We start from the raw sequence: 27,141 nt of genomic DNA, 5'->3' as shown, positions 1-27,141 counted from the left end.
AATAGGACATTTCCAAAGATGTGAAACCTCCTTACAGAGATCTGTCTTCTAAAAAATGTGGTTTGATGCTGAGAAAAGTGCTATTATATAAAAACTGTTGAACTGCTACGCTGTGCACTTGATTTCACCATTATGTGCCTGAGTGCACTCCGTGCTGCTAGAACAAACAAATACCCTGACAACCCAGAAAAGCCTGGAAATGAGTTCAGACAAGGCACAAGAAGTCTGAAGAAATGGGATCAGGAGGATCAGACCCCTTCAGCACCGCAGAGGGGTCTAGGACCAAACTGCGGCATGAAGGACCTCAGAGACCACATTGCCTTAACTTTGTTGAACTGGTTCATTCCTGAGAAGCAGTATGGTCCAAGGGGTAAGACAGAGAGAAGAAACTGGAGTCCCTGGTTCTGCGAGGACATGACCTAATCCTCACTTGCTTAGTTCTCTTGCCTATAAAATTGAGATAGCAAGTGAAGATAGTAAAAAAGGGAATCGTGATTTGAAAGTTAATTATTTCTCTTGGCGTAATGAAGCTTTCCACACATGTGCCCTTTCTGTCAAAAAACCAAACCACATTTTTTGGTCAAGAGCTGAAATATTTCAGACACAAAAATCACACTGCATCTTCCAAACAATATATTCCACACAGCAGAAAAGAGTCAGGCAAATATAAGATACAGTAACAGTCCTCCTTTTACCTACAAGAAAAAAGGTATTTCACTTCTAACTTGAGCTCACCTGATGAAGGACCTTCTGAAGGAGAGTGAGAGCCTGTTAGTGAAGGATCTGCCACCCGCTTGGTGAAATCTATGGTTTCTCTGGACCCATGAACTCCGTAGGTCTCTCTCACAGATGACACGGATGAGGATTGGACTGTGCCCAAGGTCCTGTATGTGCCACTGGTGGATGTGGAGTCTTCTGCTGCCCATCGGCTGCTTGGGGCAGACCTCGGGGGCCTCCCACTGCTGCTGGTGGCCATAGCTGAAATGAAAGGGCTGGTGGGAGAGGAAGCGAGGGGTTTTTTCTCTGTTGTCGAGCTGTTAACTGGTTGGTGACTGCTTCTGACACCTAAGATACAATAAAAACAGGTTTGATTTAAGCATATAGAACAACACATTTGAGGGATTTTTTTTTGTACAGTATACAATTCTATACTGTTTGTTGAGAAACTGAACAGTTCTCAACCTGGAAAAGGCACTGCTCTGGGAAGAGGTGAATCCCTTGCATTCAAGCACATGTGACTAACAAAAAGCTATGAAAATCTCAACTTAAAACCATGGTTTTTAACGGCAGGCTGTGCACAATGCCTGATTTATGCATTTAAGCTGCCTTTAAGCCTGTTTAAATCAGGACTACATACCTTTAACTTCAAAGCAAATCTGGAGGATGAGCTAAAAAAGGCCTGGTTTAGGTTTTCTAGTGATGGTCCAGACAGCCAAGTTGCTGTCTCAGTGCTGGGGTGATAGCACAGCCATGGGGCTGAGCCCCCCCAGCACCAGGCCCCCTGAGACACACAGGACTGGATACAGCCTCATCCGTAAGATGCTCAGAAGCACCCCAGCCTGGTGTTTGACCCAGCCTGGTTTACCCCTTGTTTAGCAAGCATTGCTGCCCCAGGGCTCCCCAAAACCACAGTGGTGGGGACGCCGATACCTCACCAGCTCAGCAGGAGCTATGCTACAACACACAGAGCGATGGGCTTAATTGTGAATTCATGGTAGTGTTTGACCCAGCCTGGTTTACCCCTCGTTTAGCAAGCATTGCTGCCCCAGGGCTCCCCCAAACCACAGCGCTGGGGATGCCGATACCTCACCAGCTCAGCAGGAGCTATGCTACAACACACAGAGCGATGGGCTTAATTGTGAATTCATGGTAATTCATAGACTCATAGAATGGTTAGAGTTGGAAGGGACCTTAAAGATCATCGAGTTCCAACCCCCCTGCCATGGACAGGGACACCTCCCACCAGACCAGGTTGCTCAAAGCCCCATCCAGCCTGGTCTGGAACACTTCCAGGGATGGGGCAGCCACAGCTTCTCTGGGCAACCTGTTCCAGTGTCTCACCACCCGCACAGTAAAACATTTTTTTCTAGTATCTAATCTAAATCTCCCCTTTTTCAATTTAAACCCATTACCCCTCGTCCTATCCCTCCACTCCCTGATAAAGAGTCCCTCCCCATTTCTCCTGTAGGCTGCCTTCAGGTACTGGAAGGGGGCTAAAAGGTCTCCTTGGAGCCTTCTCTTCTCCAGGCTGAACAACCCCAGCTCTCTCAGCCTGTCTTCATAGGAGAGGTGGGGTAGAGCTCGCTTGGGACCACTACAAGGGCATGGGGTGGGTCAGCAGTGTTGTGGCAGTGGGGACTCCCAAAACGTCACCTCCCCTGCAGAGCAGCCCAGACAGCAGACACAGCGCTGGGTGATGGCTGCAAATCCCCAGCAAAAGCATCTCCAGCAGGGAAAAAGTGCACACACGTGTTTCTAACCGATGTGGCTGCCTTCCCCAGCACCGGAGCTTCATTAGCAGTGAGGACATTGACGTTTTTCACTTTTTCACCCAAAAGCCAAGATCCACTCCCACCCTGCCCACCAGCCCCGCTGCCAGCCAGCAATAAAAACGTCCATGTATCCAATAGCAACTGACGGCCCTATCTAAAGAAAAACAGCGCGGGGACACGACATCTCCTCCAGCCCCAAAGCAGCCAACTTTCAGCCTAACAAATTTACCTCTGGAAGTATTTTGGGAGGCAGAGACCGAGCTTGTGAGCAAAGGCTCCTCGGGAGGCGCTGGGAGATGGGTGGCTTCCTGTGAGCTGTTAGGATGGTGAGTTCCAGCCTCCGGGGAGGAGAAGGTGGTGGGGTCGGTGCTGGTGGCAGAGCCCCTTGTCACCCCGTCTGTGCGGCCGTTTGCAGGGGACCCCGGTGTCCCCACTGCCACACTGGGCATGTCAGCACCACGGGTGTTTGAGTGCAGCGTCACCTCTTCTGCAGCTGGGATGCTCTGGGGTTCGTAATTGCTGCTAAAGGCTAAAAAAAAAAAAAAAAAAAAAAAAAAGAAATAAAGAAATATAAAACTGCATACACATAAATGAAAACAGCTGGGTAGGTTTCATCCCGCTATCAGTAGATGTAGACAACGTATGTGTGAATATTCAAGACGGAAATATTTAATACTGGGAAATCATTAAGACAGGAGAAAAAAAAAAAAAAGTGGTCTCTATATAGGAACTCCTGAAATTATTGCTTGCAAAATTCAACTGAAAGTTTTCAAGGAAAATCTATCCTCCTCTTCCAACAAGAATAATATTTATCCATACTTTCATTTCTGTGAAATGTTTTTAAATGTACAGAATGTGCCAAATACAATATTATTCCTCCTTTCTTTAAAATAAAAAGGATGTATTTTTTTGTTTATAAAGAGTCTTTAAATAATGTCCCGAATTATCCAGCTAGCTATCAAAACTCACTTGTGGAAGCGCTTTCCGAAGCAGACGGCGAGTTCGTGAGCAATGGGTCTGTGGCACTTCTGCCACCACCACCCTGGGGTCTCAGAGACATCCCAGGGGACCGGGTCTGGTCTGAGGAGCTGGCGATTTCGGTACCAGAGGTGGAAATCTCTGTCGTTTGGGCCAGCCTGGTGCTGGCTGGCAGAGACCTCAACGTCCTCCCTCCACCCTTGGTGGCTGTTGTGGAAACCGAGGTGCCAGCGGTGGGGAAATCTGAAACTCTCCTCTCCACGGCCGAGACGTGGGATGGCTGGTAGCTGCTTCCAATGGCTACGGCACAATAAAAAAAACACCAAAAAAACCTGGATTTATATGTATGAAATTATAAACAGATGGATCCATTTTCTTCCCAGATGCTTGCAGCGCACATACGGATGTTAAGCATAGGAAGTTTTCAATCTGGACAAAGTGCTCTTTTGGAAAGGCATGAATCCCCTCGCTGCAGGAAGACCTTGCACAAAACCCGGGGCTCGCTGCCAGGACAGCGTGGCTTCACGAGAGCCGGGGCGGCTCAGTCAGCAGGAAACCCCCTGGGACAAGGACTGTGGAGACTTGCTTTTTAAATCCCACCTTTGCTCTAAGGCTGGTGGAAATCAACCCGGGCTCCCTTGGTATTTTTTTGTAGCTTGAGCACAGCATCAAACAGCAAAGCGGGGAAAGCTGAGCATGCGTCCTTCCCATAGGAAGGGCTCACGGCAGATCCCAGGGCTTAACAGGACACAGGGAAAAATGCTTAAGGAAGCGCAAAATAGGGTAAAACAACAAATCCTAGACTAACCGAGCTCACCCGTGGCAGTACTTTCTGAAGCTGTGTGAGAAGGGGTGAGCTGGTGCTCCGTGGAGGGCCCCTGCACCAGGGCCACTGAGGAGGAAAACCTGGCTCTCAGGTTCTCCGCAGCACCAATGCTGGTCCCAGCAGCTGTGATGGAGAGAAGGGACGTGTCAGTGCAAGAACCCTGGAGATGCGTTTGCTCCCAGCAAGCCCCGGGCACAAGACTCAGCAACACCATGGTTTTCAGTAAGTTCACATGGAGGAGGGCAAAGTCTCTGTTTTGGAGAGCTCCAGAAATCAGCTGCTTGCAAAGCAAGAGAGGGGAAGCTGCGGAGCCCAAGGATCTCAGTTTTGTTGTCCTGTACAGGCATTTCACCCCGTCTAGCCAAGAGCAAACCCACCCGGCATGGCCGTGAGCGTGGGTTACCAACCTCACACCCTGCTACAGCACTGCTCTGGTGGGACACACAGCTCAGGTGGGGCTGGGGACCTCACCTTTGCTCTGCAGCTGGCACTCAACCAGCCGAGATATTTCGCACTTGCAGATGCCCACCCTGCAGAAAACACAGTGATAAGGTCCAAACTTTTTTCATTTGGACCAAATGATTTTTTCCATTGCTTTTTCCTTCTTTCAGCAGGGAATTTCAGCTAACCACCCAAATAATAGCGAACAGAGCGCATGCAAAACACAGCACTTTCTCTGTTTCAAGAAAGCAAAAGCTATATAAAGGCTTTTTAAAGCTATAAAACAAATCTGTGGGCCAGCAAAGCTCACCTCCAAAAGCACTGTCCATGGCAGGTGATGCTGAGAGCAAAGGGCTTGTGGAGTCCCCCGTGACATCCCCAGGATGTAGCACGACACGGTTTGCACCAGTCTGGGTACTGGAAGCTCGGGGGAAGGACTGGGGCTGTCCCGGAGAGCCAGGGAGAGGGGTGCTGGGGAGGGGTCGCAGTATCCCCCCACTGCTACCTGAGGGGCTGGATGAAGTGGCTGCAGTGCCCGTGGAAGGGCTGCCAGGCAGCTCTGTGCCCACCCAGCTGCTCACCAGTTGAGATGGGCTGCTGGTGTCTGCAAGGCAATGGGGGAAAGGAAATTAGAGCACAGAGATGGGCTGAGCTGCCCATCCAGCATCCTCCACTGTCACCTTCCACCTCCTCCCAGGAGCCACGGTCCCCTTGCCAGTACTCTGCCAACAGCAACTTTGTGTTTGGGAGCTGCACTGAGTCATTAATAATTTTCAAGGCCAGGAGAAGCTGCGTGGATCCTTCTCTCCACTTTAGTGCATGAAGCAAGCCAGAAAACTGCCCTGGGCACACGGTGAGGATGGAGGGCTGGACCCAACGCACAAAGCTCTAGCAATGCAACCCATGTCCAGCTTCTCCTGCAAGAGCAACCTCCTTGTTCCCAGGCTGAACTGGGGTGGCTCACCTGGGCGACGAGTCTCTGCAGATGAAGGCAGCAGCACCATCCTCGTTGTGTTGTCAAACCCTGCCTCGTCCCAGGCCCCGTGGTGCCCACCCAGTGTCCTCTTGACCGAATCAGTGCTGATGGCTGCCAAAACCAGGGGTGTCCTCTCGGCAGCTGCAGGGGTGCCAGGAGAAGCCAGAGCCCTCTTGCCTCTCTCACGGCTGCCTGCAGCATGGTGATGGCTTCCAGCAACTGGAAAGCAGGACAGAGAGGGTCATGTTCTCCCTGGACATGTTAAAGTGACTCAGCTGGGGTGGCAGTAGCATCACCCGCTGTGGTACCCAGCCCTGCCATACACGATAGACAGGGTCACAGCTGCATCCCTTGTGTTTCATAGAATCATAAAATTGCCCAGGCCAGAAGGGACCTCCAAAGGTCATCTAGTCCGACCTCCCCACAGTCAGCAGGGACACCCCCAACTAGACCAGGTTACCCAGGGCCTTGTCGAGCCTCACCTTGAATATCTCCAGGGATGGGGCCTCAACCACCTCCCTGGGCAACCTGTTCCAGTGCTCCACCACCCTCACAGTGAAGAACTGTCTCCTAATCTCCAATCTAAATCTGTTCCCCTCCAGCTTGAAGCCATTCTATTTAAGATAGTCACGCTGCAAAAGGGGCTGCTGGGAACAGAGAGTTTCTGTCACCAAAAAATATCAGTATTTTGAAATTTGTCTTCATTTGTGCACGGAAAGAGAAACAGATACTTTCTTTTTTAAAAAACATTAAAAAAGTACAAGGCAGTAAATAGCTTCTGCCAGGAGAGCGAGCAGCTGGGCAGCCTGGGCGTGCTAGCTCCATACTCTCATCCCTAAGCAGGAAAAAAATTGAGGAATTAAAAAATTAAAGAAAAGCTCTGTGCTCGTATCTGAGCAAGACACTTATTTCATCTGGGGTATTAATTAAAAAACCGAAGTGGGGACAGGGCAATCAGCACAGCCTGGTCCTGCTGGTGTGAGAAACAGGCTTTGATTTAGTGGCATGCTTAAAAAAGTACATCAGTCTACTCATGACCACAGTCCCACCAGATGTGGTGAAGATTATGAACAAGCCCAAAGATAAGTGTTCATTTGCACGATCTCCATGGGAGGACCTCAGCTACAAATCATGATGCAGCTGGTCAGATATTTTTAAGTGGGTCACTTATAATTTAGGCTGGGTTCGTGGTGGGGCTCAGCTCCTCCCAGGAGGAGACATGGGGATGCCAGAGGTCTCAGCTCTGTGTGCAGCCTTTGAACTCCGCGGATGGGCAGGAGTCTCTGGGGTGCTGCTGGGTGGTGAATAACAACAGTAGCAGCTCCCAAGAATCACCTTCATTGTGACATTAAAAAAAAAAAAAAAAAAAAAATCAGCTTTCTTGGCATTGGATTTCTTCCAAAAATCTTAATTTCTAGCAGTGGGACGGGAATACTTCCTAATTCACCAGCTACACCCAGTCCCTGGCCTGGGTAAGGCAAACAGGGAGTCTCGTGTTGATAAAACTCACCAGGAGGATGACTGTGGGTGAGGAGGTGGGTTGCTCTCCCAGTAGATGGTGTGTCTGGGGGTTCTGCTCCCGGCAGGGTGACATCCCCACCGCCAGCGAGGGGACCAACGTGCCCCGTGACTCTACTCTCTGCCGGCACCGCGCCGTGCCTGGCTGGCAGTGACGCCCGCTCCCTGCTCCCGGCCGGCATCGTCACCAGCTCCACACTGTCCACGAGAGCACCAGAAGTCCTTATCTCCGTGTCTGAACTTCTTCTGACGTTATGGCTGCTTTCAATGACTGAAAGGAATAACAAGAAAAAAAAAATTAAAATCCAGTCAGGCTCGGTTCCTGGCAGTAACACTGAGGCCAATCTCTGATCTCATTTACACTAGAGAAAATTCTGCATAATCAAAACACAGACATGAAATTTATTTTTGGGTTCACACCAGTGGAAATTAGGTTGGTCTGTGGGGCCAAATGCTGAAACCCACCTTTGTGCATGAGATTAATTCAAATCACGCCTTTTTTGTGCATTAGGAGGAATAAATCTTTAAAGGAGCAAAAAGAATGTTTTAAACAAACAACTGATGAAGGTATGTGCAGTGTGGAGTCCATGGGAAGAGTGTGTAGGTCTCCAGAGCTGATGGTCAGCTGGAGCCCAGCACAGTCCATGTGCTCCATTCCGAGGGTGTGATGGGAGCAGGGAAGGCCACATAGATCTTCCCTCTCTCTGCCCAGCCAGTGTTTGCTGGATGCCTGACCTCAAGTCCCACCACCTCCAGAGAGCTGGCATGAAGCTGGCTGAGAACTGCAAGGCAAACAGGAGGGTTGGTATAACCCATCCAGACACCACCAGGCACCAAACAGAAGAGATCAGCATATGGTGTGGATTACACTGGTTGTCCAGGAGCTGAACCCCAGGATGACAGATATCTTGTTGTATCTTATGTTAATGTCTACCAGAACATGAGAAACAAGATGGAGAAGAAGTTTGTGCGACTGCAGGTCCATTTTCTGTGAGCAAGGGTGGACGGAGACCCTGCTCCATCCTAAAAGTGTTGGGATCAGTTCTCTCCTGCTCTCTCTCCTGCTAGAAGGCTGCTCCAAACTCCCACCTCTCCCATCATCCAGAATCCTTTCCTTATTTTTTTAGAAAATGAATAAACACATTTATGGAACAAATGTTGGTTCCCAAGCCAGCAATACCCTTTAGCTTAGCTAGCTCTGCCCCTCCCTCTGCTTGCTCCCCACCGTGCCGATGGGCAACAGCAGCAATCTCATCCCCTCTTTGCACAAGTTTCTTCCGCATTTCTACCACCTGCTGTATCTCATGGACCTAGAAATTACTGCTCCCAGGGACGCCAACAGACATTACATGCTTTATGGGATCTCCAAAAGCACACAGATGGCTGTGTGCATCTCTGGAATAGAAACATGTTCCCAAATTGGGCCCTAAGCAAGGACTTAAGATATGACTCAGCACCCAGCTTCTCAGCTTGATCATTAAGGCTGAGCAGCGGTAGCAGCAACAGCAGAACTCGGTGCAGTAGCTGCAGCTTCAGCCTTGGGTCTGCCATCCAGCCTGCTACTGCCTGGAGCTGAGCATCTACTGAGAGCTGCCATGAGCCATTCCAGTGAGGTTCATCAGGGCAATCAGCATTTCCAGCCTGTGGTACCAGCCAGGGCTGCGCCAGGATTTCCCTGCACATCAGTCACATGAAAACCAGCAGCAACAGCAGCCGTCCCTGCCCTACGTTACAGCCCCGAGGCTCGTCTGGCACTGCAGTCGCAGATGTTCTTCAAAGCTCACAACAAGTCAAAGTGAGTCCAAATCACAGCTGTGTCACCTGAAACAGCAAGATCCCAGTTTTGCCCACCTTCTTTATCACCAAAACGCCATCTCTGGGCTGGAATAGCCCAACATGTGCTGTACTTGCTGAGTGGGCAGAATGGGAGCCTGGCTAGAGAAACTGCCATGTAAGGTGACACAGTCTGAAGCCTCTCAAGAAACCGAGAAAAGTCATATATTTTGGGAGAGGCACTCTCCCCACTTTGCAGCTCAGAGATTCACCGAGCTATGGGACATGTCCTGCCTGTCACCCACATGGGCATCTCAAAATAGGGCTGAAGATGATACCCAGGCAGCAGCTAAAGGCACGGCTCAGTGTGTTGAAGGTTAAGCCTTGCACATCTGTCCTTGGCTTCCCAGCACTTTCTGTAAGAAAGCTGTGCCTCAGAGAAACCCCCATGGGACAACTACTCCTCCTAGCCTTGCATGTCGCCTTTGGGGTGGCTGCACGGCTCAGTGTGTTGAAGGTTAAGCCTTGCACATCTGTCCTTGGCTTCCCAGCACTTTCTGTAAGAAAGCTGTGCCTCAGAGAAACCCCCATGGGACAACTACTCCTCCTAGCCTTGCATGTCTCCTTTGGGGTTGCTGTACCTGTCACACCAGAGGTGGCAATTTCAGGAGTGGTGTTCTCTAACCATCTGCAATAGCTTCAGTGGGAACTCGCCAAGAAAATAGAGATATGTAGGTAGGACAGTCTGCATTTCATCCGGGGAGTCTGAGCACCACGAAGCTCAAGGAGACAAGAGGTGTGGTGGAACAGAGCACCCTTGGGTGCCTTTACTGAGAGCCTGAGCCATGGCTGTGATGCCCACCTCGTTGAACACACCGAGCCATCTGGAGCCGGCTGTGAGCCACCTCCTGTCCCATAAAACAAGCTGCTTGTCATCGCCATTTGGAAGAGGGGACGCAAAATCTCACTGTTCTCATTTGCAAGCCAATACCCAGCCCTGTAATTGTAGCCCACGAGTCCATTTATAGCTGCCCCGATGCTGAAAAATTTGGGTGTGCTGGAGGCCTGGAGGTTGAATTTCCCTCATTCCCCTCTCGCTAAAAGCTTTCAGCTGTGCAACTCATGCTTACTGTGCCCCAGCAGCCAGCTTTGCTGCACAGAAGAAAGGGAAAGCAGCAGATGCTTAAAGAAACCCCTAGGGGATGAGTATAGACAGAGAGAAATTTGCTTTCTCAGGTTGCCAAGTCATTTGTCAACAAGGACTCCAGCCAGGCACGCTAAAATATATAGCGTGGGGCACTGCAGCAGGCATTTAATTGCCACTTCTTAAAAATACTCCTGGAAAAGCCAGCAAGCAGTACCGTCAGCTATGACCCTTGGCTGAATACAACCGGTTCAAAAGTTAAATACTGATGGTTGCTTGTCTGGTTGTTGTTTGCCCCGCAAATCTACCCTGGAGTTTTCTCTATCCTCTTTCATCTCTGCAGAGCTGCTGGGAATAAACTGGAAGAAAACCTTTCCCCTTATCCTGGGCACCAGCAAACCTAGCTTTGAGTGCAGCCAAGGAGTGGATGGGCTGAAAAAGAAGGTATTATTTACACAGGGGTTTTTAGAGTCATCTGGCATTTTTAACTCTGCCCTGCAAAGTGTGCCAGGCCCTGGTGCAGGGGGGAGAACCTGGTGCCAGCACGGGCTCAGCTCCCCGGTTTGGTGGGTGCAGAGCATGAGCCATGCTGGAAAATCCAACCCACAGCATGTAGTAAGGAAACCTGAAAACATCGGGCTGTTCAACAAAAAAGACGTGAAATCTCAGCTCATCACAGAGCCATCAAGCCTGCCAGACATGCAAGACAACCGCAATCTCCTCTTTGACTTGCCTGCAGAAATTAGCCTTCAAAGATAGCCCCCCGCTGGAGAGGATGGACCAGATGCAAACTTCTTCAAAAAAACACACATGGAACCATCTGGCCTCCCGTGATGCACTAAAGGCTTCAAGCAGAGCGGCCCTTTAGCTCAGGTACAGATTTGTCACTAACAATTTCATCACATCCTAAGCTGCCAACTGCTTTCTGCAGTTTAACTCCACACGACCGTAGCCATCAAGAGAAATATTTGACTTCCAGCACAAAACCCTCCCGCCACCCACCAGACCGGTGTTTTCCTTCCCAGTTAAAACTAGCAGTGATGCTCACCAGACAGGTCGAGGCTCGGAGTTACTTTTTCTTCACAAGCATAACAAGCCCGCGGCTTGCTGGGAGCTGAGTTATGAAGCGGCCAGGACAAACAGATCAAGTTCCAGCTGATTTCTCCAGGCTTTGGGTTTGTCCCTGGCAGCCTGGCTGGATGTCTACCTTGTGTGACTACTGAAAAATCCCTTTTGGGCCAGCGATCTTCTGTCTCCATCCCTGGGCGCAGCACGAGCATCGCCCTGGCCAGGAGGTGGCTGCTGCTGGGGCACTGTCAGGGTGATGCTCAAGGCTCAACCCCAGGACAGCACAACACTGAGAAACACAATACTGTGAGATTTCAGCAGTGGTTGCGATCTTTCACACATTTTTAGGGCAGGGAGTGATGAGGGATGTATCCAGGGGAGCAGGAACCCCACAGACAGCATTTTGGTAGGAGCATCGCAGCCCCAAGGTGCACCACCAGCTATCCCAGCCCCGCTGCTTTTCTGCAGAAGGGATTTTTCTCCTCAAAGGGCAGAAAAATACTCTTTTGACCGGAGAACGCAAATTTAACCTGTGTTTGCACAGAAGGAAAGCCAAGAGAGGTTGCTTGGCTGCCCAGAACAGCCCTTCACCCCAAAGCAGCCCCTCCTGGGGAGGGTGGCAATTCCCCAGGGATGGTTCCCCGGCGTGGCCGCCCATGGAGCGGTCGGTTTGCCAGGGCTACGGCCACCCCGGGAGCATCCCACGTTGAGCTGAGCACGCGTGAAGCTAAAGCGGGCTCCTCCCGAGGCCAGGCAGCTATAATTATAGAGCCCACATCTGTTAACGTTGCATAATCTGAACATCATCCCAGGCTCGCGGAGGGGAAAAAAAAAAAAAAATTAAAAAAATCCAAAACAAAACTCATCTCAACTTTGAAAACTCCTTGCCCGGCTGTAGGGAAAGGTTAGGAAGGGAGGCAGGCTGTGAGGGAGGAGAAGCCTGAGAGGGGAGCAGAGCAGCGGGTGGCACGGGTGGCTGCCGGTCCCCGCCGGGGCCGGGCTCCGGGCTGTGTTTTGAACGGCTGCTGCGGATGTCGGGATCATGGGTGGAGGCCGGTTGGGAGCCAAGTGAGTTTGTGCGAACAAAAGCTACAGCCCTAAATCTGGACTGTCCAGGGCGCTCTGGGATTTTTCAATTTCCTTCCTTGTTCTTGCCCTGAAAGAAGCAGTTCGAGGTGGAAGGCAAGGGGGGGGGGGAGGGGAGCGGGCGGAGGGGGGGGTGAAATGGAGCTTAAAAAAAAAAATTTCATACTGGAGACGGGTCAGTTGAGCATAAACACGCTGATAATATTGCTTGGGGAAGGTCCCTCGTGTGCACTAAGCACGGGAAGAATGTGAGAGGTTTTTAACCGCATGCGGTCAATCCTTTTTTGCTAATTCTTGCGATATTAATAAAAGGAATCATTCAGGCTGGATGAAGAAAGGAGGAGAGAGAGGGGCGATGGGGAAGAGAAGAGGTCAGGAGCCCTGCCAGCACCTCCTGCCCTGCTGTGGGGCTCAGTTTGGATGGGGTACCCTACAGACACATCCCTTGGCAGCGCCTTGCTCTGGTCCTTGTGCCCCTCATCCTCTCTCCACTGGGTCCCGGGCAGAGCAGGACAGCAATCTGCAGGACTTCAAATCATTTTAACCATAATACGAAGGATTTATCCAGCCACCAAAGGTGACTGGAGCTTTAATATGTCAGCTCGAGAAAGGCAATGGGAGCTTAATGCCAGCAGCAGCCCCTGCAAGTTCTGAGGTCCAGGTGGTAAACACCTACCTGGCTGCTACGTGTGATGGGTGCCCACGGGGCTGGGGACATCAGCATCATCCTCAGCCCCTCCTATGCCAGGCCATGGCACTTTGCTTCAGTGCTGCTTTGTGAGACAAAAAACACACTACAATCTCCCCTCTGTAAAACCACGAAGGATGTTAAAGGCCACTTTTGCTTCTTACCCTTTTTTTAATGATCCCAGAGCCTGATGCTCAGAGATGTCGTAAGAAACAAAAGGATCCACTTATTGGTCTTAAGAGTAGCACCCTAAAGCAGAGAAACGCATACTCTGAAATAAAGAGCATGCAGGAACCTGTGGTCATTTCCAAAAGCGTGGGATGCATACATGCAGCCCGCCTGCCACCGGGGATAAAATCTGCACAATGCAGGGACAGGATGTTGTCCTGCTTATCCAGTGGTTTCCACCCTCTTTTTGGTGTCCTAAACATTTCTCTGGGGAGGTGCAGGTCCCTGGATCACCATGTCAAGCCTACGAAACCCTGAGCTTCTTACTCACTCTTTCTGGATAGTTTGGGTCCAATCCGCAGATCCCTAGGAATTCACGGACCCATGCTGCCTGAAAACCACCAGCCCAGGGCTCAGAGCAGCACCTTAAACCTCTTTTCATGAGATTTTGTTTTTAAATAGCTTTTGGCAACTGAATAAAATAAAGTGAAAAAAAAAAAAGTCCTGTTTCACTGTTGAGTCTTTGGAAAACACTTTCAAATACAAGTCCACTTCCAACAGGGACAAGAGGCCTCATGACTACTCATACTCCCCAAAAAAACCCCATAGCCATGCCAAGGCTCCAGTAAAATCCCAATGCATCCATCCCTATAGCCAGTGAAGAGGGGACTGAGCCTCCAGCCCTAGAGAGGCGCCGGGACTCGTGTCCCTGCTGCCTTTCCTGAGCAGAAAGCCCAAAATAGCTGTGTTTGCTTACTTGTCCACTCATTTATCATCTGCCTCAGAAGTGTCCCCTCTGGCTTTAACACAGGAAAAGCCCCTGCAGACCCAGGGGGTGTGAAGGCAGCTCTGCCCCAGCACCCGCCAATGGGTCCAGGAGCACTTTACCAAAGGGACTTCTTTCTCCGTGTTTTCAGTAAAGGTTAATAAAAATAAGCTAAAAAGAAATCTCCCAAATGGCACGGCTCTCTAAGCACTCACACCTCCCCTCTGTCCCCTCTCCCACCGCCTTGTGACGCCGAAATGTCTCCTGCCACGCTGCCTGCCCCGCGGATCCCAAAAGCTGGGTCACAGCACCACCTCATTCGCTTCTAAAACCCTCCAGGCTTTTCTGCAGCGTCCTGCAGAAATGCTACAAGAACATATCACCCTTGCAGCGTTTCTCCTTCCTCTCTGCAGGGTTTTTTAAGTCCCCTGGAAGCTCGGCTCGGCGGGACAGCAGCGGTACCCATTGCTGGCACTTGTGAGGGCAGGGCAAAAGCCGTGCAGGGACTCGGCCCGGTGTCATTTCAACTCGTGCTCCCATCCGAGGGCAGTGCTGCTGGAGACTGTCAGACGGCTCGGGGAGGAAGTCTCCTGGCAGGGCTCCACCAAAGTGGAGTTGCTAGGTCACTGGAACAATAAAAAGGCAAGAAAAAACATCCTGGCTGCAAAAAAGAAAGGGGAAAAAAAAAAAAAAAAAAAAGGAAAAAGCCACAGCTAAAAAGGCAAGAAAAAACATCCTGGCTGCAAAAAAGAAAGGGGAAAAAAAATAAAAAAGGAAAAAAAAGCCATGGTAGTGTGTACAGTGCTGGATAAGTGGAAAGAAATGGGGCTGGAGAGAGCAGGATGATGCCGCTGATGGCTTTTGTACGCACGCGACTTAATTTCTAAGGTGGACCTTTCTCCAGAGTTCTCACATAAAAAAATTCCAGAAACCTGGACATTTCTCTGCAAGGTTTGCAACCGGTGAAAATCTCACATGGGGCAATATTTCCAGGGAAGCTAGCCCGCTGCTGCTGTGCAGAGATTAATTACCCTTTGCATGTTAACCAGGGCATCACAATCCATCGTATGACTTTCTCGCACCATCGCACGCCCCCAGCAGCTGCCTGCCCTCCTTTAAACTGGGCAATAGAAGAAAACTGCCTCCGAGCAGGGACCTATCATTTCAGCAACAAGGGGGGGAGTAGACACACAAGGTGCAGAGCGATGCACAGCCCCGGGGCTCAGGCTCCTCCGTAAGGAAAGGCACTAGCAGCTTAGAAGCTGCAGAATGAAATTTTACTTTCTGAGAAGTTTGATTTCAAGGCCAGAAGGGAGCATTAGCTCATTCTGTCTGACCTCATGTATAACCAAAGTCATTCCATGCAGCTTATTTACTCCTGATGTATGCTCAGCGACTTGTATCTGACTTAAAAGGATCTTACAGGGAAAAACCCCCAAACTATTGGTATTTGTGATTATTTGGGATGGGGTGTAAAACCACGAGAACTACGGGCTGACGCACAGATTTTTCTGCACAAGCCCTCAGTGCACACCAAAAATTGATGCCCAGTGGTGTGAGGCACATGTGCAGCAGGAGCCAGGACTCCAGCCCTTCGCCAACCCAGGAGAAAACAAGGTGGTATTTTCAGGTCAGACTCTGGAAAAAAATCCCCAGGTCCCTGCTCCAAAGTTGCCTGAGCCCAGAAGCTGCTTCCCACAACCAGGAGGGGACAATAAATACCACGAAGATGGAGGAGGGAGTAGGAAAAGGGGTGCTGCCACCTTGAGAGACCACACCAGGAGCAGCCAAAGGCTGCCACAGGCTCCCAGGAGCTGCCCACTGCTGCAGGGTGGGCTTTGGTCCAGGTGTCCTGACCAGAGTCTCACTCCAGCAATGCACTTAAGAAGACCTCCCCAGAGAACTATTCTCTGTGCTTAACGTTAAGCATGCTCCAAAGAGCTTTGCTGGCCAGTGGCCACAACAGGGAAGAGGACCAACCTGGGAACTGACCAACTTCTCTAGGATGTGTTGGGGAAGAGAAGGATGAAAGGCCCTCACTGATGCAGGAAGATCACAAGGCCACCAAGGGGTGGATGCATTTTGGTGACACACAGATACAAGGCTTGCTGGGTTCTTCCCTCCATGTAGACTACCAAAATCCAACCCCATCCCAGGGGAAAACTGACAGCAGCCCAAGCCTTACACCCAGCCCTCACCTCCCAGCTAAAGGGGGTTGCAGGGCATGGGTGTCACGGCAGTGGGAAGCACAGATGCTCTCGTGGCCCCTACTCTTCCAGCAAGGGACGGTGAAACTTGGGAGGGGACTGAGAAAAAAGCAAACAGGCAAAAAAATAAAGCAGCTTAAAGATAAATTAATCCCCAGAAGAGATAAGGGCCCCCCACTTCCCTTCCCCCATCTGCTGCGAAAGGATGATGATCTAAATCGCATTTCCTAGATGACACCGCACCGATCCGCCGCCGGAAGCAGCAGTGGCAGGGCTCAGGATGGCGCCGGACCTCCTTCTTCCAGGGAAAGAGCCAGGTCCTTCCCTGCTGGCACCCACCGACCGGCCACCACTGCCTCTGCAGAGGAGCAGCATGCACCAGGGTGGCTGAAGCAAGCATCCCTCCTGCTGCCCTCCACCGCTCTTCCACCGCCTTTGCAGTCACGTATTTCCTTTCTGAGAACTGGGGGGGAAGAAATTTACCATTTCTACACGTGTTTCAGGGAAGCTGGAACCCAGACGCCTTCACTGGGCTGCGTGGGGGGTCTCTGCTCCGCAGCCGGCAGCCCCACGGCCAGCAGTGCAAACGGGAGGTGGAGAAGGGCAGGATGGAGCTGTCTCGGGAGCCAGGGTCAGGTCACGGTCAGGTTTGGTGTATACAGGCACTGCGTGCTGAGCAAGGCAGCACAGAGGATCAAGAGGCCAGAAATCCGCACCCAAAGCCCATCTGCCCACGCACTGGCCTGTATTAGCCAGCAGAGAACCACCTCACACCCACACCCTCGAGCAACCTGCTCTAGTGGGAGGTGTCCCTGCCCATGGCAGGGGGGTTGGAACTCCATGATCTTTGAGGTCCCTTCCAACCCAAACCATTCTATGATTCTATGACTGCCTTGGCACACTCTTGCCTTCAAGTGACCATCAACTTGGGTCTTAACCCAGCGTGTGACACAGCTTACCCAGCACTGTATGATCTCCAGGCACACCAGCAATCTGCAGGACAGGATTATGAGGATCTCTGTCTGCACAGTATGGACCACTCTCAGGGGATGCAAAATTGCTGGTACTCCCATGCCCCAGGTTAGAAACCTCCTGGTCCTCGCCTCATTTGGCTTTCTTCACGCATCATATTTGCTCCACATCCCTCAGAAAAGACCATCTTCATGATTATTCTTCATTCTCTGATCAAGTTTCCCTCCTAAGAAACATCCTTTCAAAGGGCTTTTATCTGCGGGGTTGGCTGCCAGTCTAATACTGCAGCCCCATTCTGTATTTGCTGAAAGAGCTGATAATATCCTAAAAAGAATTAACATTTAGATGTTAGTCCTGTAACTGAATCCGAATCAAACAATGATGACTGTTCAAATGCCTAAAGCTACCCAGGGGTATTTTCCTTTGAGCTCTTCCAAGCTTATACCAGGGGTAAAGAGCTTTCTAAAGATGCCTTTGTGAGCAGCAGCTACTGAAACCCTTCTCCTTGTCCCTCCAGACACAGATACAATTATGCCCAGCTCCGGCACAAAGATAAAGGCTGAATTACAAGAGCAGTATTATGCTGCACAATCAGGGTCCTTGATTCCAATTGACAAGGAAAGCAAATCATGCTCAGTTGGCTTGCTGATGTTTCCACTCCTGGAAATTCATTCCCATCACAGAGGTAGAAATTAGCTCAATACACCGGGTTACCTCTTGCGTTACCTCCCCCGATTGCTAAATTACCTTAACTTGTCAGCTCATGAGATCTTACAAGTTATGCCGAGTCAAACTTGGCCATCACTTGTATGGGATATCTTTCTTTGCAGAAGGTTTAACTATCAGCTACTACAGTTTCCCTGATAAGAAAGGTTTTTCTTACCTATAATGGCACAGATGTAGTGGGACGACTATTCAGAGAAGCCATCAAGCCTTTCTCTGGAGTAAATTTTTAGAAACATGTTAGATAAACATCTTCTGGGGTGATCCTGCAAGGGGAGATGTCTCAAGATCCTTTGGGAGATCCCTTCCAGTCCGGCCTTTTGCTTTTATAAAGTGTTCAAAAAACAAAACCAAGCCTAAACCCCTCAAATATCCAGACTCCAACCTCCATCTCTTAACTCCATCGCCACATACTCCTCCCCCCAAGATGGGTCCTGCTGCCCTGGGTGGGCTGCAGTACCCTGCTGCTGGGCTATCACAGAAGGTATCTTTCCAATAACATATTGAAGCCAAAACTTCAAATTAGTGTGATTCATCCCCGCTTCAGTGAAGTTCAACAGAGCATGACATTTCACGCCGGTCCTCGGGGCTTAAGAGATTTTCCACAAGAGGAAGGGTGTTAACACCAGCATCCTAACAAGCAGTGACGTGGATAATTGTGCTCTATAGATCCAAATTCCTCTTGTCACTCCAGATGCAGAAGTGCCTTTTAGCATGCTCTTCAGGGAAAAAAAAAGAAAAGAAAAAAAAAAAAAAGGAGCCCTCCTTTGCTACTGGCAACCCAAAGGAGCCCGACCCATCAGTCCAAAACTCCTGCACAGAGCTTCTTCCACAGTCTGGAGATCCCTGAGGGAATCTGAGGGTGGTTCTGGTAGCAGAAATGACAACAACATCCACCTTGTTAAAGAGGCAAGAGGTCAGACTGACTCCTGTAACAGCCTTTAAAACCTCTTTAAACACCACACTGAAAAATGTTGAGAAAAACGCCCTGAATGTGTGTGTGCAACACAATGTCCTCAGAGAGATGCAGCCCAGACTGCACCCCTGGGACAACTGTCAACCCTGCCCAGTTAACCCTTCATCTATCAGACCATTTAAGACTCCTCCTCAGTCCTTTCCCAGCCAATGTCATCCCAGAGCTAAACCAGCTCAGGGTTAAAAAGAAAAGGATATTTTCTCCCAAACTTCAGCTGCAAGATCCTCGTTGCCATCTAACCACTGTGCAAAAGGTCCCTCGGACATCTCCATGTCTGCCTTGGTGAAAGAACCACAAAGGTCATGGTGTTCCCAGAGGACTTTTTGCAAGCCCTGCCTGGGAGCCCAAGACGGGCCAAGGGAAGGACCTGCAGCATCTGGTCGCATCACGAGTGACACAGTCACCCTTAAACAGCTTAAACGGGCCAGGCCACAGTCAGGATGCTGTGAAGGCAGTTTTAAAAGTCCTCCTAGCTTCATGTCCTTGCAAAGAATGAAAAGACAGATGGAGCGTGCTTCTCCCAGTGGAGGGTCAATCTGCCAAGGTCAAGGCACTTGCACAAGGTATTTGGACAGCTGGGCAGAAAACAACTGGGTTTGCACCCCGTTTTCTTGCTGCATTGCCCAGCACTTTTGTGAACCATCTCTTTTCCCAGCAGAGCAAGATGATTAAGATGGTTGCACTTCTCCTGCAGACACACGGGCAGAGCCCTGCCAAGCAGGAGCGTCTGAAACGGCCACTCCATCTGGACTCAAACAACTCCGGAGATCAGCTTTGAACCAGTAATATTTTTAAACACAGTCATCCTGGACTTCTTGTGCCTCTCCTGGATTTGCAGCTCACGTTTTCAGGGGGTTTTTATCTACCACCTCGACAGCCAGAAGCTCTTTTTCTCCCCCCTCTAAGCGATTCTCCCGTAACAACAACTCCAGGAGTTGGGGTTTTAAGGAAAGCCAGCCAAATCTTAGGAGGCTCTCGACACAGATCCTGATTTTTGGCAAGAGCGCTCCCTCGCCCACAGCTGAGATGCTGACTGCGGCTCCGGAGATGCTTCAGTAACCAACTGCAAAACCATTTATCAAATGATTCAAAGTCAAGGGCACGGCGGATGCAGAAGCAGATCTAACCCTCCTCAACAGCCCTGCCTGAGGACAGGCAACAGGGAATACCTTCAGCCAAAGGCAGAGGAGGGACGAAGGCAGCAGGATGGGAGCAGCAACAGCTTGGGGGATATTTCCTATAAGCACCCTGCTTGTAGGAAATAGGCTGGTTTTTGCATTTCAGGCACTTTTGAAAAGATACTTTTTTATCTCATGCATTTCTACACTGGTTTCTGAAGATATGAAGCTCCTGAGACTGCATAGGCTTGTCCTCCTATCTATCTCCCACAGCACACTGAAACAAACAAGCCTGGAAGGCAGAGGACCTCCAGGACAGCAAGTTCCTACAGGTTTCACGAAAATGGACACTTTGCTTGGAAAAACTCCTGTGAGTGCCTGGCTCGGGGAGCTGCTGCACCCAGAGCAAGGAGGGTCCCTGTGGTTTGGTTCATGCCCTGGCTGTGGGGCCTGAACACACTTGGCGCCCAAGGAGCCGAAAATAAAACACATCCCACACTAACACCACCCACCCTGTGGTGAGCAGAAGAGAGCCAACCACATCTACTGCTCACAGAGCAACTTTATCAGGTTTCTCCCTTGCATGGGTCTGCCCAAACGCTGACAGCTCTAAAAGTGAGCCTCTTTCTCCTCCAGTTTTACACAACCAGACTTTTGACCCCAGAACCCCAGTTAGTGGAAACCTTGCAGTTGTTTTACCTTCCTCTGGCCGACCCCTCTGCTCACCCTGGCTCTGCCTATGCCTCCTTCAAGCTCTTCAGGACCAGGGGGGACTGTCACAACCTCCAGCACCCAGCTGAGGTAACAAACAAGCTAACAGAAAAGAAGGGATGTGACCCAAGATCCTAAACTCTGCGTTATAAACTTCACAGTACTCAGATCCTTCAAAAGGTCCTGGTTTCAAACAAGAACTGGATCTTATTCCCTTTCTCCCCAGTGCTCTCCTGAGCACTTCAGTAGGCCGAGCCTGACAGCAGCGTTACTATAACACAGGCAACAGCTATGCTAACAGCTTGGAGGAGCTGAAGTTTACAGAGCTTCCTTTACTCGAGGGAACCGCATTTTTCTAAGATTATATTATAACTTGGGCTGGTCGCTCAGTAATGCAACATCATTTCCCTTTTGGGTGGGAAAGTTCTCTCCTCGTCCTCAGTCGCGAATGATTTCAGCCTGAAAGGATGAATACGAACTCTCTGCATAATCAAAGAGCTGTGAGTGAGCCGTGCCCCTCGCTGAAGCAGTGGGATGTTATGGTACAACACCTGGAAATTAAAAATATATAGCGGTGGGTGTACACACATCAGCTGTATGGATGCAGAAAAGGGTGAGAGAGAAGGGTGGCCAGACATGACAAAACCATTTTCTCCTGATAGGCATCCACTGACTTCATTCTTTGATGGATCCTATGCTTGTAGCCCTCTTGCATCTGCTCTGGATGAATATCCCAGCAAGCGAAGCTCTAATTTTTATGGAAACAGCAAATTACAATGCAAATGTCACAAAACTGCTCAGAGAAATAAAAATTTGAATTTGTAATCAGGTTTACTGCCACTGAAAATTGGATTCTGCCTTTTATGTTCAGTCGATCAGGAAAGAGAAAATCTGTATCGCATGACCTACATCTTCAATCGAATGTAAATAACAGGGCCCATGGTTGGGTTATTAAGAACGCGCAACAAGCTTGCTCACGAGGCACAGACTATGGATTTTGTATCGGACATATCAAGCGAATATTATGAACAACCAACCTTCCATTTGCTTAGCAGACCTTCTGACCCTCTGGCTGGTCCATCTGCCCCGAAAGCTTCTTTGCACTATTGCAACAGCAGAAAGACACCACAACAGGTGCCAGGATCTGGCCATGGCTCTTTGCAGAGGAGATCTCTGTGCATCTGAGTGGATCAGCCCAAGCGTGAACGATGCTGTTTGTCTGCGCAGAGACACCCAGAGCCTCCTCAACCCTTCGTACCCCAGAAACTCTCTTGAAACTATGTGGGGAAGCAAAGCCAGAATCCAGAGGGTTCACACTGGCTATCCATGATCCATCCAGCTCATTTCCCTGTGGTATTTAGGAGGCTGCAGCCCTGCCTTGAGCACCCCACAGCTGAGCCCTACTGCTCCATACCTATCCCTAGTTTGGTACGTAGCTACCATCGATGAGGAAGCCACAGCAATGGCCAATGGGTCCTTCCAGCAGCAACTCCAGAAGAGTCAGAGACTTGGGTGGTGCCTTAGTCTCTGTAGCACAGCACTGAAACTCCATTGCTACACTGATAGGTTTTATTGGCTTAAATTGTTAATTGAAATAGCTCTTTACTCTGGGAGGGGTGGTGGCAGTTATTAGCTCGAATGAACGCTTCATAAATAAAACCATTATGACCAGATTGATGCTACTAAGGCCTCAGTCCCCTTCTGTAAAGCCATAACAGCAGTGAGGAGGACTAGCAGCAGCTCCTGCAGCAGCCGTGCTCAGCCCCGGAGCCCAGGCTGGCCAGTGGTAGCACCCAACCAGGCAACCACCACATACCTACCATCTTTGGTCTTTGCTTTGGGCTTTGGCCTCAGCTTTCACCCAGGGGACAGCTCAGAGCCTGGTTTGGTAGCTCACGGGACAGAGCAATCCCCTGCTCCTATTGCCCAGACACCTCCCGAAATCCCTTTTGCGGGATGGGCTGAGAAGCTATGGGTTTGAAGAAGCAGCCATACATTTGGGATGCACAGGCACAGTCCCAGCCACAGCAGCATTCACTCGAGTTTTGCACTACAACCACACCAAGACCAACTGCCTTTCCAGCCTGATACTACACCCCCCTCTGCTAAAGGAGCATCATCCTCTGCCACCTCCCAGAGATGCAATGGTGATGGAGCCATCAGCCTCCATCAGCTCAGCTGCTGTGACTTGCCCCCAGGAGATGACCGGGATGGGGAGGATGGAAACAGCCCGCAGAGAGCTTGAGAGCTCAATCATGGAGAGTTTCTGATTGCCAGCCCAAAAACTAAGATGTCTAAGAGCAGGTTGTCCCAGAAACCCCACACTCCTCTAAACTCACCAGCATCAGCAACTTTTGATACTGAAAATAATATTGCCTAAGGAAGGCACCCCTGCACCAGCAAGGCTGGCGCTCGTCTCCCTCATCCTCCCAGCCAAGAGCGAAAATTAAAGCTAATTAAATTACCCCCCTGAAGTGGGGATGGCTGCTGGAGCAGAGCCTGCTGAAGGGACGTGGGCTGGCCCTGCCGCTTGGCTGCTGGGGAAATGAGACTTTGTGGAGAGCCCAATTAGGGGCTGCAGGTACAGCAGCTGTCCCCTCACCTGCTGTGCCCCGCTCACAGCTCAGCACTGGCGTTCGCTGCCTGTGGAGGTGTAAATCAATACACACCACTGTGTGCTCCCCGCCAGTCAGGTTACACAATTATCTCTTGGACTGTATTCATTTACCACTCAAATATCACCCAAAGTGCTCTCCCAGACAGATGCGAACCCAGCGCACAACCCTCATCACCTGCAGGGGCTCGGGATGGGGAAGGAGCGGGGAAGCTGATCTCTTATCTCCTCCCTCCTTTTCTGAAACGCTGCTCTTTTATTTCCCCCCCCTATCTCTTTGCTTTGTTGCTTTTAATTATGTACCCCAAAGGAGCAGAGCTAAATCTATACAACTCCAGGGAGTTCAGGTTCACAGCACACCAACCAAACCCACTTACGGCTCACAGAGAGAAGCGGTGGAGATGCCCAAGAAGAGAAAACCCTGAAACCAGCCTGTGGGTCTTCTGATAGCAATGTGGAGGTGTGGGAGGCAATCATTCCCTGTCCTCACACGGGAGGGGGAGGAAGCATCCTTCCTGCACCACCCACGGCCACCTGAAATCCTATCGAAGCTAAACAGCAGCACCTGAGACCTCTCTGCACGGAGAGCTGGGCTTCTGCCCCCAGGAGCCCCAAAATACACACGGTGAAAATTGAGGCCGGTTTGGAGGTTAACGCCGTACTTCTGCACAAACGGGCATCCTCCCCATCTTCTGCCCTCACTCCTAAATTTGCTTCTTCCGCACACAGAAAGTTTCAGAGACAGAAAGCTGAAAAAAATACATGAATAAATGCAGCCTGTTCTGCCCCTCTCAGAGGGCTGGGAAGTTTCTCCCAGCAGCCGGCCGAAATCTCTTCTGCGAGCTAAGCCGATTCCTTCTCGGGTGATTTCACACCTTATTTCCAGGGCTCCCACTGGGGAAGCAGCAAAGAAAGGTGGCAGCTGGCACCGGAGAGAGGGAAAAAGGATGGAAGGCCGGACACAGATGGCAGAAAAGCAGATCAGCTTCTCAGGGCGAGCCCATTGCCGGCAGTCCCACACGGTGCCGGGCGGCACGGCAGGGCACCGGGGCAGGGCAGAAGTAAAGGAAAAAGGGATATTACAGCAACAGGGGGAGACCCCAGCCATGGTGATTTTATCAGGGGCTCAATGCCACCTCTGCTGTCCCCAGGGTGTCACTGGAATTATTCCCATTTCACAGACGGGAAACCTAAAATAAGGAAACCTGCAGAAGGACAGAGCTTGGAACCAAAGCCCTGGCACACGGTGCCCTTCGGCTCGCCCGGTGCCCATGTGAAACAGCTGCCAAGAAGGATTTCACAGAGGGGTTTGATGTTACTTTATCTCTGCTCCCACCAGCTTCCTCGCTTCCCACTTCACTGATTTTTTTCCTATGTTCCTCTCCCGCAGGACTCAGCCTGCACTTTAAACAACACGGGGAAGCCAGCTGTCCTCATTTCTTCACCAGACAAGCCCACGGAGGGGTTGGCAGGGAGGGGTGGCAGATGCTGTCCGAGGGAAGGCAGCAAGGCTCCATAGGGCAGCCCAGCTCCCACCCCACTCCCTCACCCCACGCTTTGTGAGAGCCTCAAAAGCCCCATTTCTACTCCCACTGCCTCACCATCTGCTTGCTAAGCCCTGCCTGAGAAAGGGCTTTTTTTGCCGCCGAACCTCAGACTCGCTCTAAACAGAGATGTAATCTTCATTTCCACGTAGCGCCGGGGCGATGGGTTCACAAGAAATGCTCCCCACCCCCCCTCCTTTGCTTCACGCAAGAGTTTTCAAAACGTGAAAAAAAACATCTCAGAGGGGCAGGAGCGGCGGCCAGACAGACAACAGGGATTTCTCAAGCGTCGACAGCTCAACCTGAGAGTGATTTAGGGGTTCCCCCCAAGCCCGCTCCCCTAACACCAAACAATTCCCTTTGACTGACAAGCATAGAGCTGTAGCTAACAGCGAGTGAATCGCGGCTGTCAGGACCCAGCCTAATTCATGCTGCTGTTTGCCAGGGAGAGGAGCTACTGCCGGGTTATTTATCACTCCTTCACGGTGCATCCCGCCTCCCCGCTTCCTTCTGGATGGGGTTGACATGATTCACGAGCACCTGTAGCTGCCGAGCACGGGCAGCTCGGAGCAAAGCCTCCTCCGCTGAGCCGGGCGGCCAGATGCTGGTAGCCAGACAAATGGCTTTTCCAGCACTCGGAGAGATAGTTTGAGCTTTTCAGACTCTTTAACAAAGGAAACGCATTCCTCTGCTGACTCTCAGGAGTCATCAAGGTCACAGGAAAAGGTGCCAGATCGAAAGCTGAGATGAAATTAAATAGTTTTTTTCTGTCCGCCGAGGAATTTGCGCCGCTCTCATCAAATAATAGGGGAGCACTTTGCTGGCAAGTTGCAGATTTTTATCTTCGCGAGGTTGATAGCAGGTAAGACAGAGTTATTCTCTCCCTGTTTGGAGGACAAACTGACACTTGGAGTGGCACAAAGAAGTGGCTGATCTGGGAACAGACCCAAATCTCCTTCATTTCAGTGCAGTCTCCTAGTCACCAGGCTGCTCTCACACAAACACTGTTAGTTAGGAGCTTTCTAATCCGCTGCAGGGTACATTCCAGACAATATCCCCAACTATACATTGGGTCTAGCGTGGATGCACTTTACAAAGGTACACCTTGTGTTTGTGGAGAAAACTAAAATGTTATAAATGTAGATCTGTCACATTTCCTGAAATTGCATAGCTCCATGAAAGTAAACTGAAGTACCAAAGCATGATATTTCTCTCCACATCAGAAATCAAAAGATGAAATTTGACAGTCCAGCTCAAGCAGGCGATCAATCCTAAAACTTACACAGGACTCATTTGTCACACTGGATTTCCTTACATCACCTGCAGACATCCAGTGTTTTCCAAACTCATTGAGAATTAGTCATCCTTAGAGCTATGTGTCTTCTTCAGCATGTAAGTGAACCACTTTACTGGGTGACACTTGAAACAAGCCCTGCTGGTTCCAGGAAAGATACAGTTTATCCTGTGCTGAAACCAAAATCAGCATAATTTGTAAAGTACCAAACTAGTCATTGCTCCTCATAACGACACTGTAGATGTGACGTGCAAGGAAAAATGTGACTTTATACATGACTAACCTGACAGTCTGTAGGCGACGCAGAGAGAGAGAGGATATTTATAGAGAGCTGATGGCATCTGGCCCCACACCTGGACGTGGGTCAGCACCTAAGGTGAGGTGAGGGCATGTCTGGAGAGGAGCAGCAAGTGACTCAGACCCTGAAGACCACCTACAGGAGCCACCAGTTTCCCACCTGGGAATGTTTTGACGGGTGGACACACATCAGCCGTACCCCCAGTACCCACCAAGCCCTCCTTAAACTCCTCTGTGAAGTTCCCACCACTCACCTTCGAGCTGGTCCACGCAGCTACGAACCTATTTGGGGTTTCCCACCTAGGATTCCCATCCCAAACCTTCTTCACCCGCTCTACCACGATGGGCTGGGCAAAGTTAAAAGGGGAGAGGGGTTCTTTGGGAAGAGGGGTTCTTTGGGGAGGGGGTTGCACTTTTTCACAGCCGATGCAGCTCTGGGTGATGTTGGGATGCTCAGCGAACCCAAAGTGACCACTTTGGGGACCAAATCCCACCCCCATCCCCATCCCCACGGCGGAACAAGGCACTCACCCGGGCTGCCGGCGTGTCCCGCGGCGGGAGGCAAGGAAGGGCGGCCGAGACGGCTTCGGGACACTGAAGAAGAAGAAGAAGGAGGAGGAGGAGGAGGAGGAAGACGACGACTCCGTGGGGAAACGAGGGGCAACGACCCGGCCGGCGGGACCAGCCCCAGCAGCAGCAGCAGCAAGAGGAGGGTGCAAGCTGTCGGCATGGCGCTGGGGGGTGGATGGATTTGGGGAAGG

At 50.6% G+C, this 27,141-nt stretch overlaps 1 protein-coding gene across 6 annotated transcripts in view; it reads right to left on the bottom strand.

The window, feature by feature from the left end:
- Window positions 1-27,118, bottom strand: part of HEG1 (heart development protein with EGF-like domains 1) — a 56,674-nt gene extending 29,556 nt beyond the window's left edge. For 3 of the 6 annotated variants that reach the window (XM_014939673.1, XM_014939681.1, XM_014939706.1), the window contains exons 1-8: window positions 26,912-27,118; window positions 7,224-7,502; window positions 5,702-5,932; window positions 5,048-5,341; window positions 4,279-4,419; window positions 3,462-3,770; window positions 2,722-3,021; window positions 736-1,065 (exon numbers count right to left, since the gene is read on the bottom strand). In XM_014939673.1, the coding sequence (XP_014795159.1) occupies window positions 736-1,065; window positions 2,722-3,021; window positions 3,462-3,770; window positions 4,279-4,419; window positions 5,048-5,341; window positions 5,702-5,932; window positions 7,224-7,502; window positions 26,912-27,110 (2,083 nt within the window). In that variant the 5' untranslated portion in view covers window positions 27,111-27,118. The remainder of the gene's footprint in view (window positions 1-735; window positions 1,066-2,721; window positions 3,022-3,461; window positions 3,771-4,278; window positions 4,420-5,047; window positions 5,342-5,701; window positions 5,933-7,223; window positions 7,503-26,911) is intronic. The other 3 variants (XM_014939690.1, XM_014939698.1, XM_014939710.1) reach the window with 3 other exon arrangements.
- Window positions 27,119-27,141: the final 23 nt, after the last annotated feature.

Source organism: Calidris pugnax, unplaced genomic scaffold (genome assembly GCF_001431845.1).
Source record: "Calidris pugnax isolate Ruff unplaced genomic scaffold, ASM143184v1 scaffold21, whole genome shotgun sequence".
In the NCBI taxonomy this organism is placed as follows: domain Eukaryota; kingdom Metazoa; phylum Chordata; class Aves; order Charadriiformes; family Scolopacidae; genus Calidris; species Calidris pugnax.
Note: the sequence above shows the minus strand (reverse complement) of the source record. Positions and strands in the feature narration are given on the sequence as shown.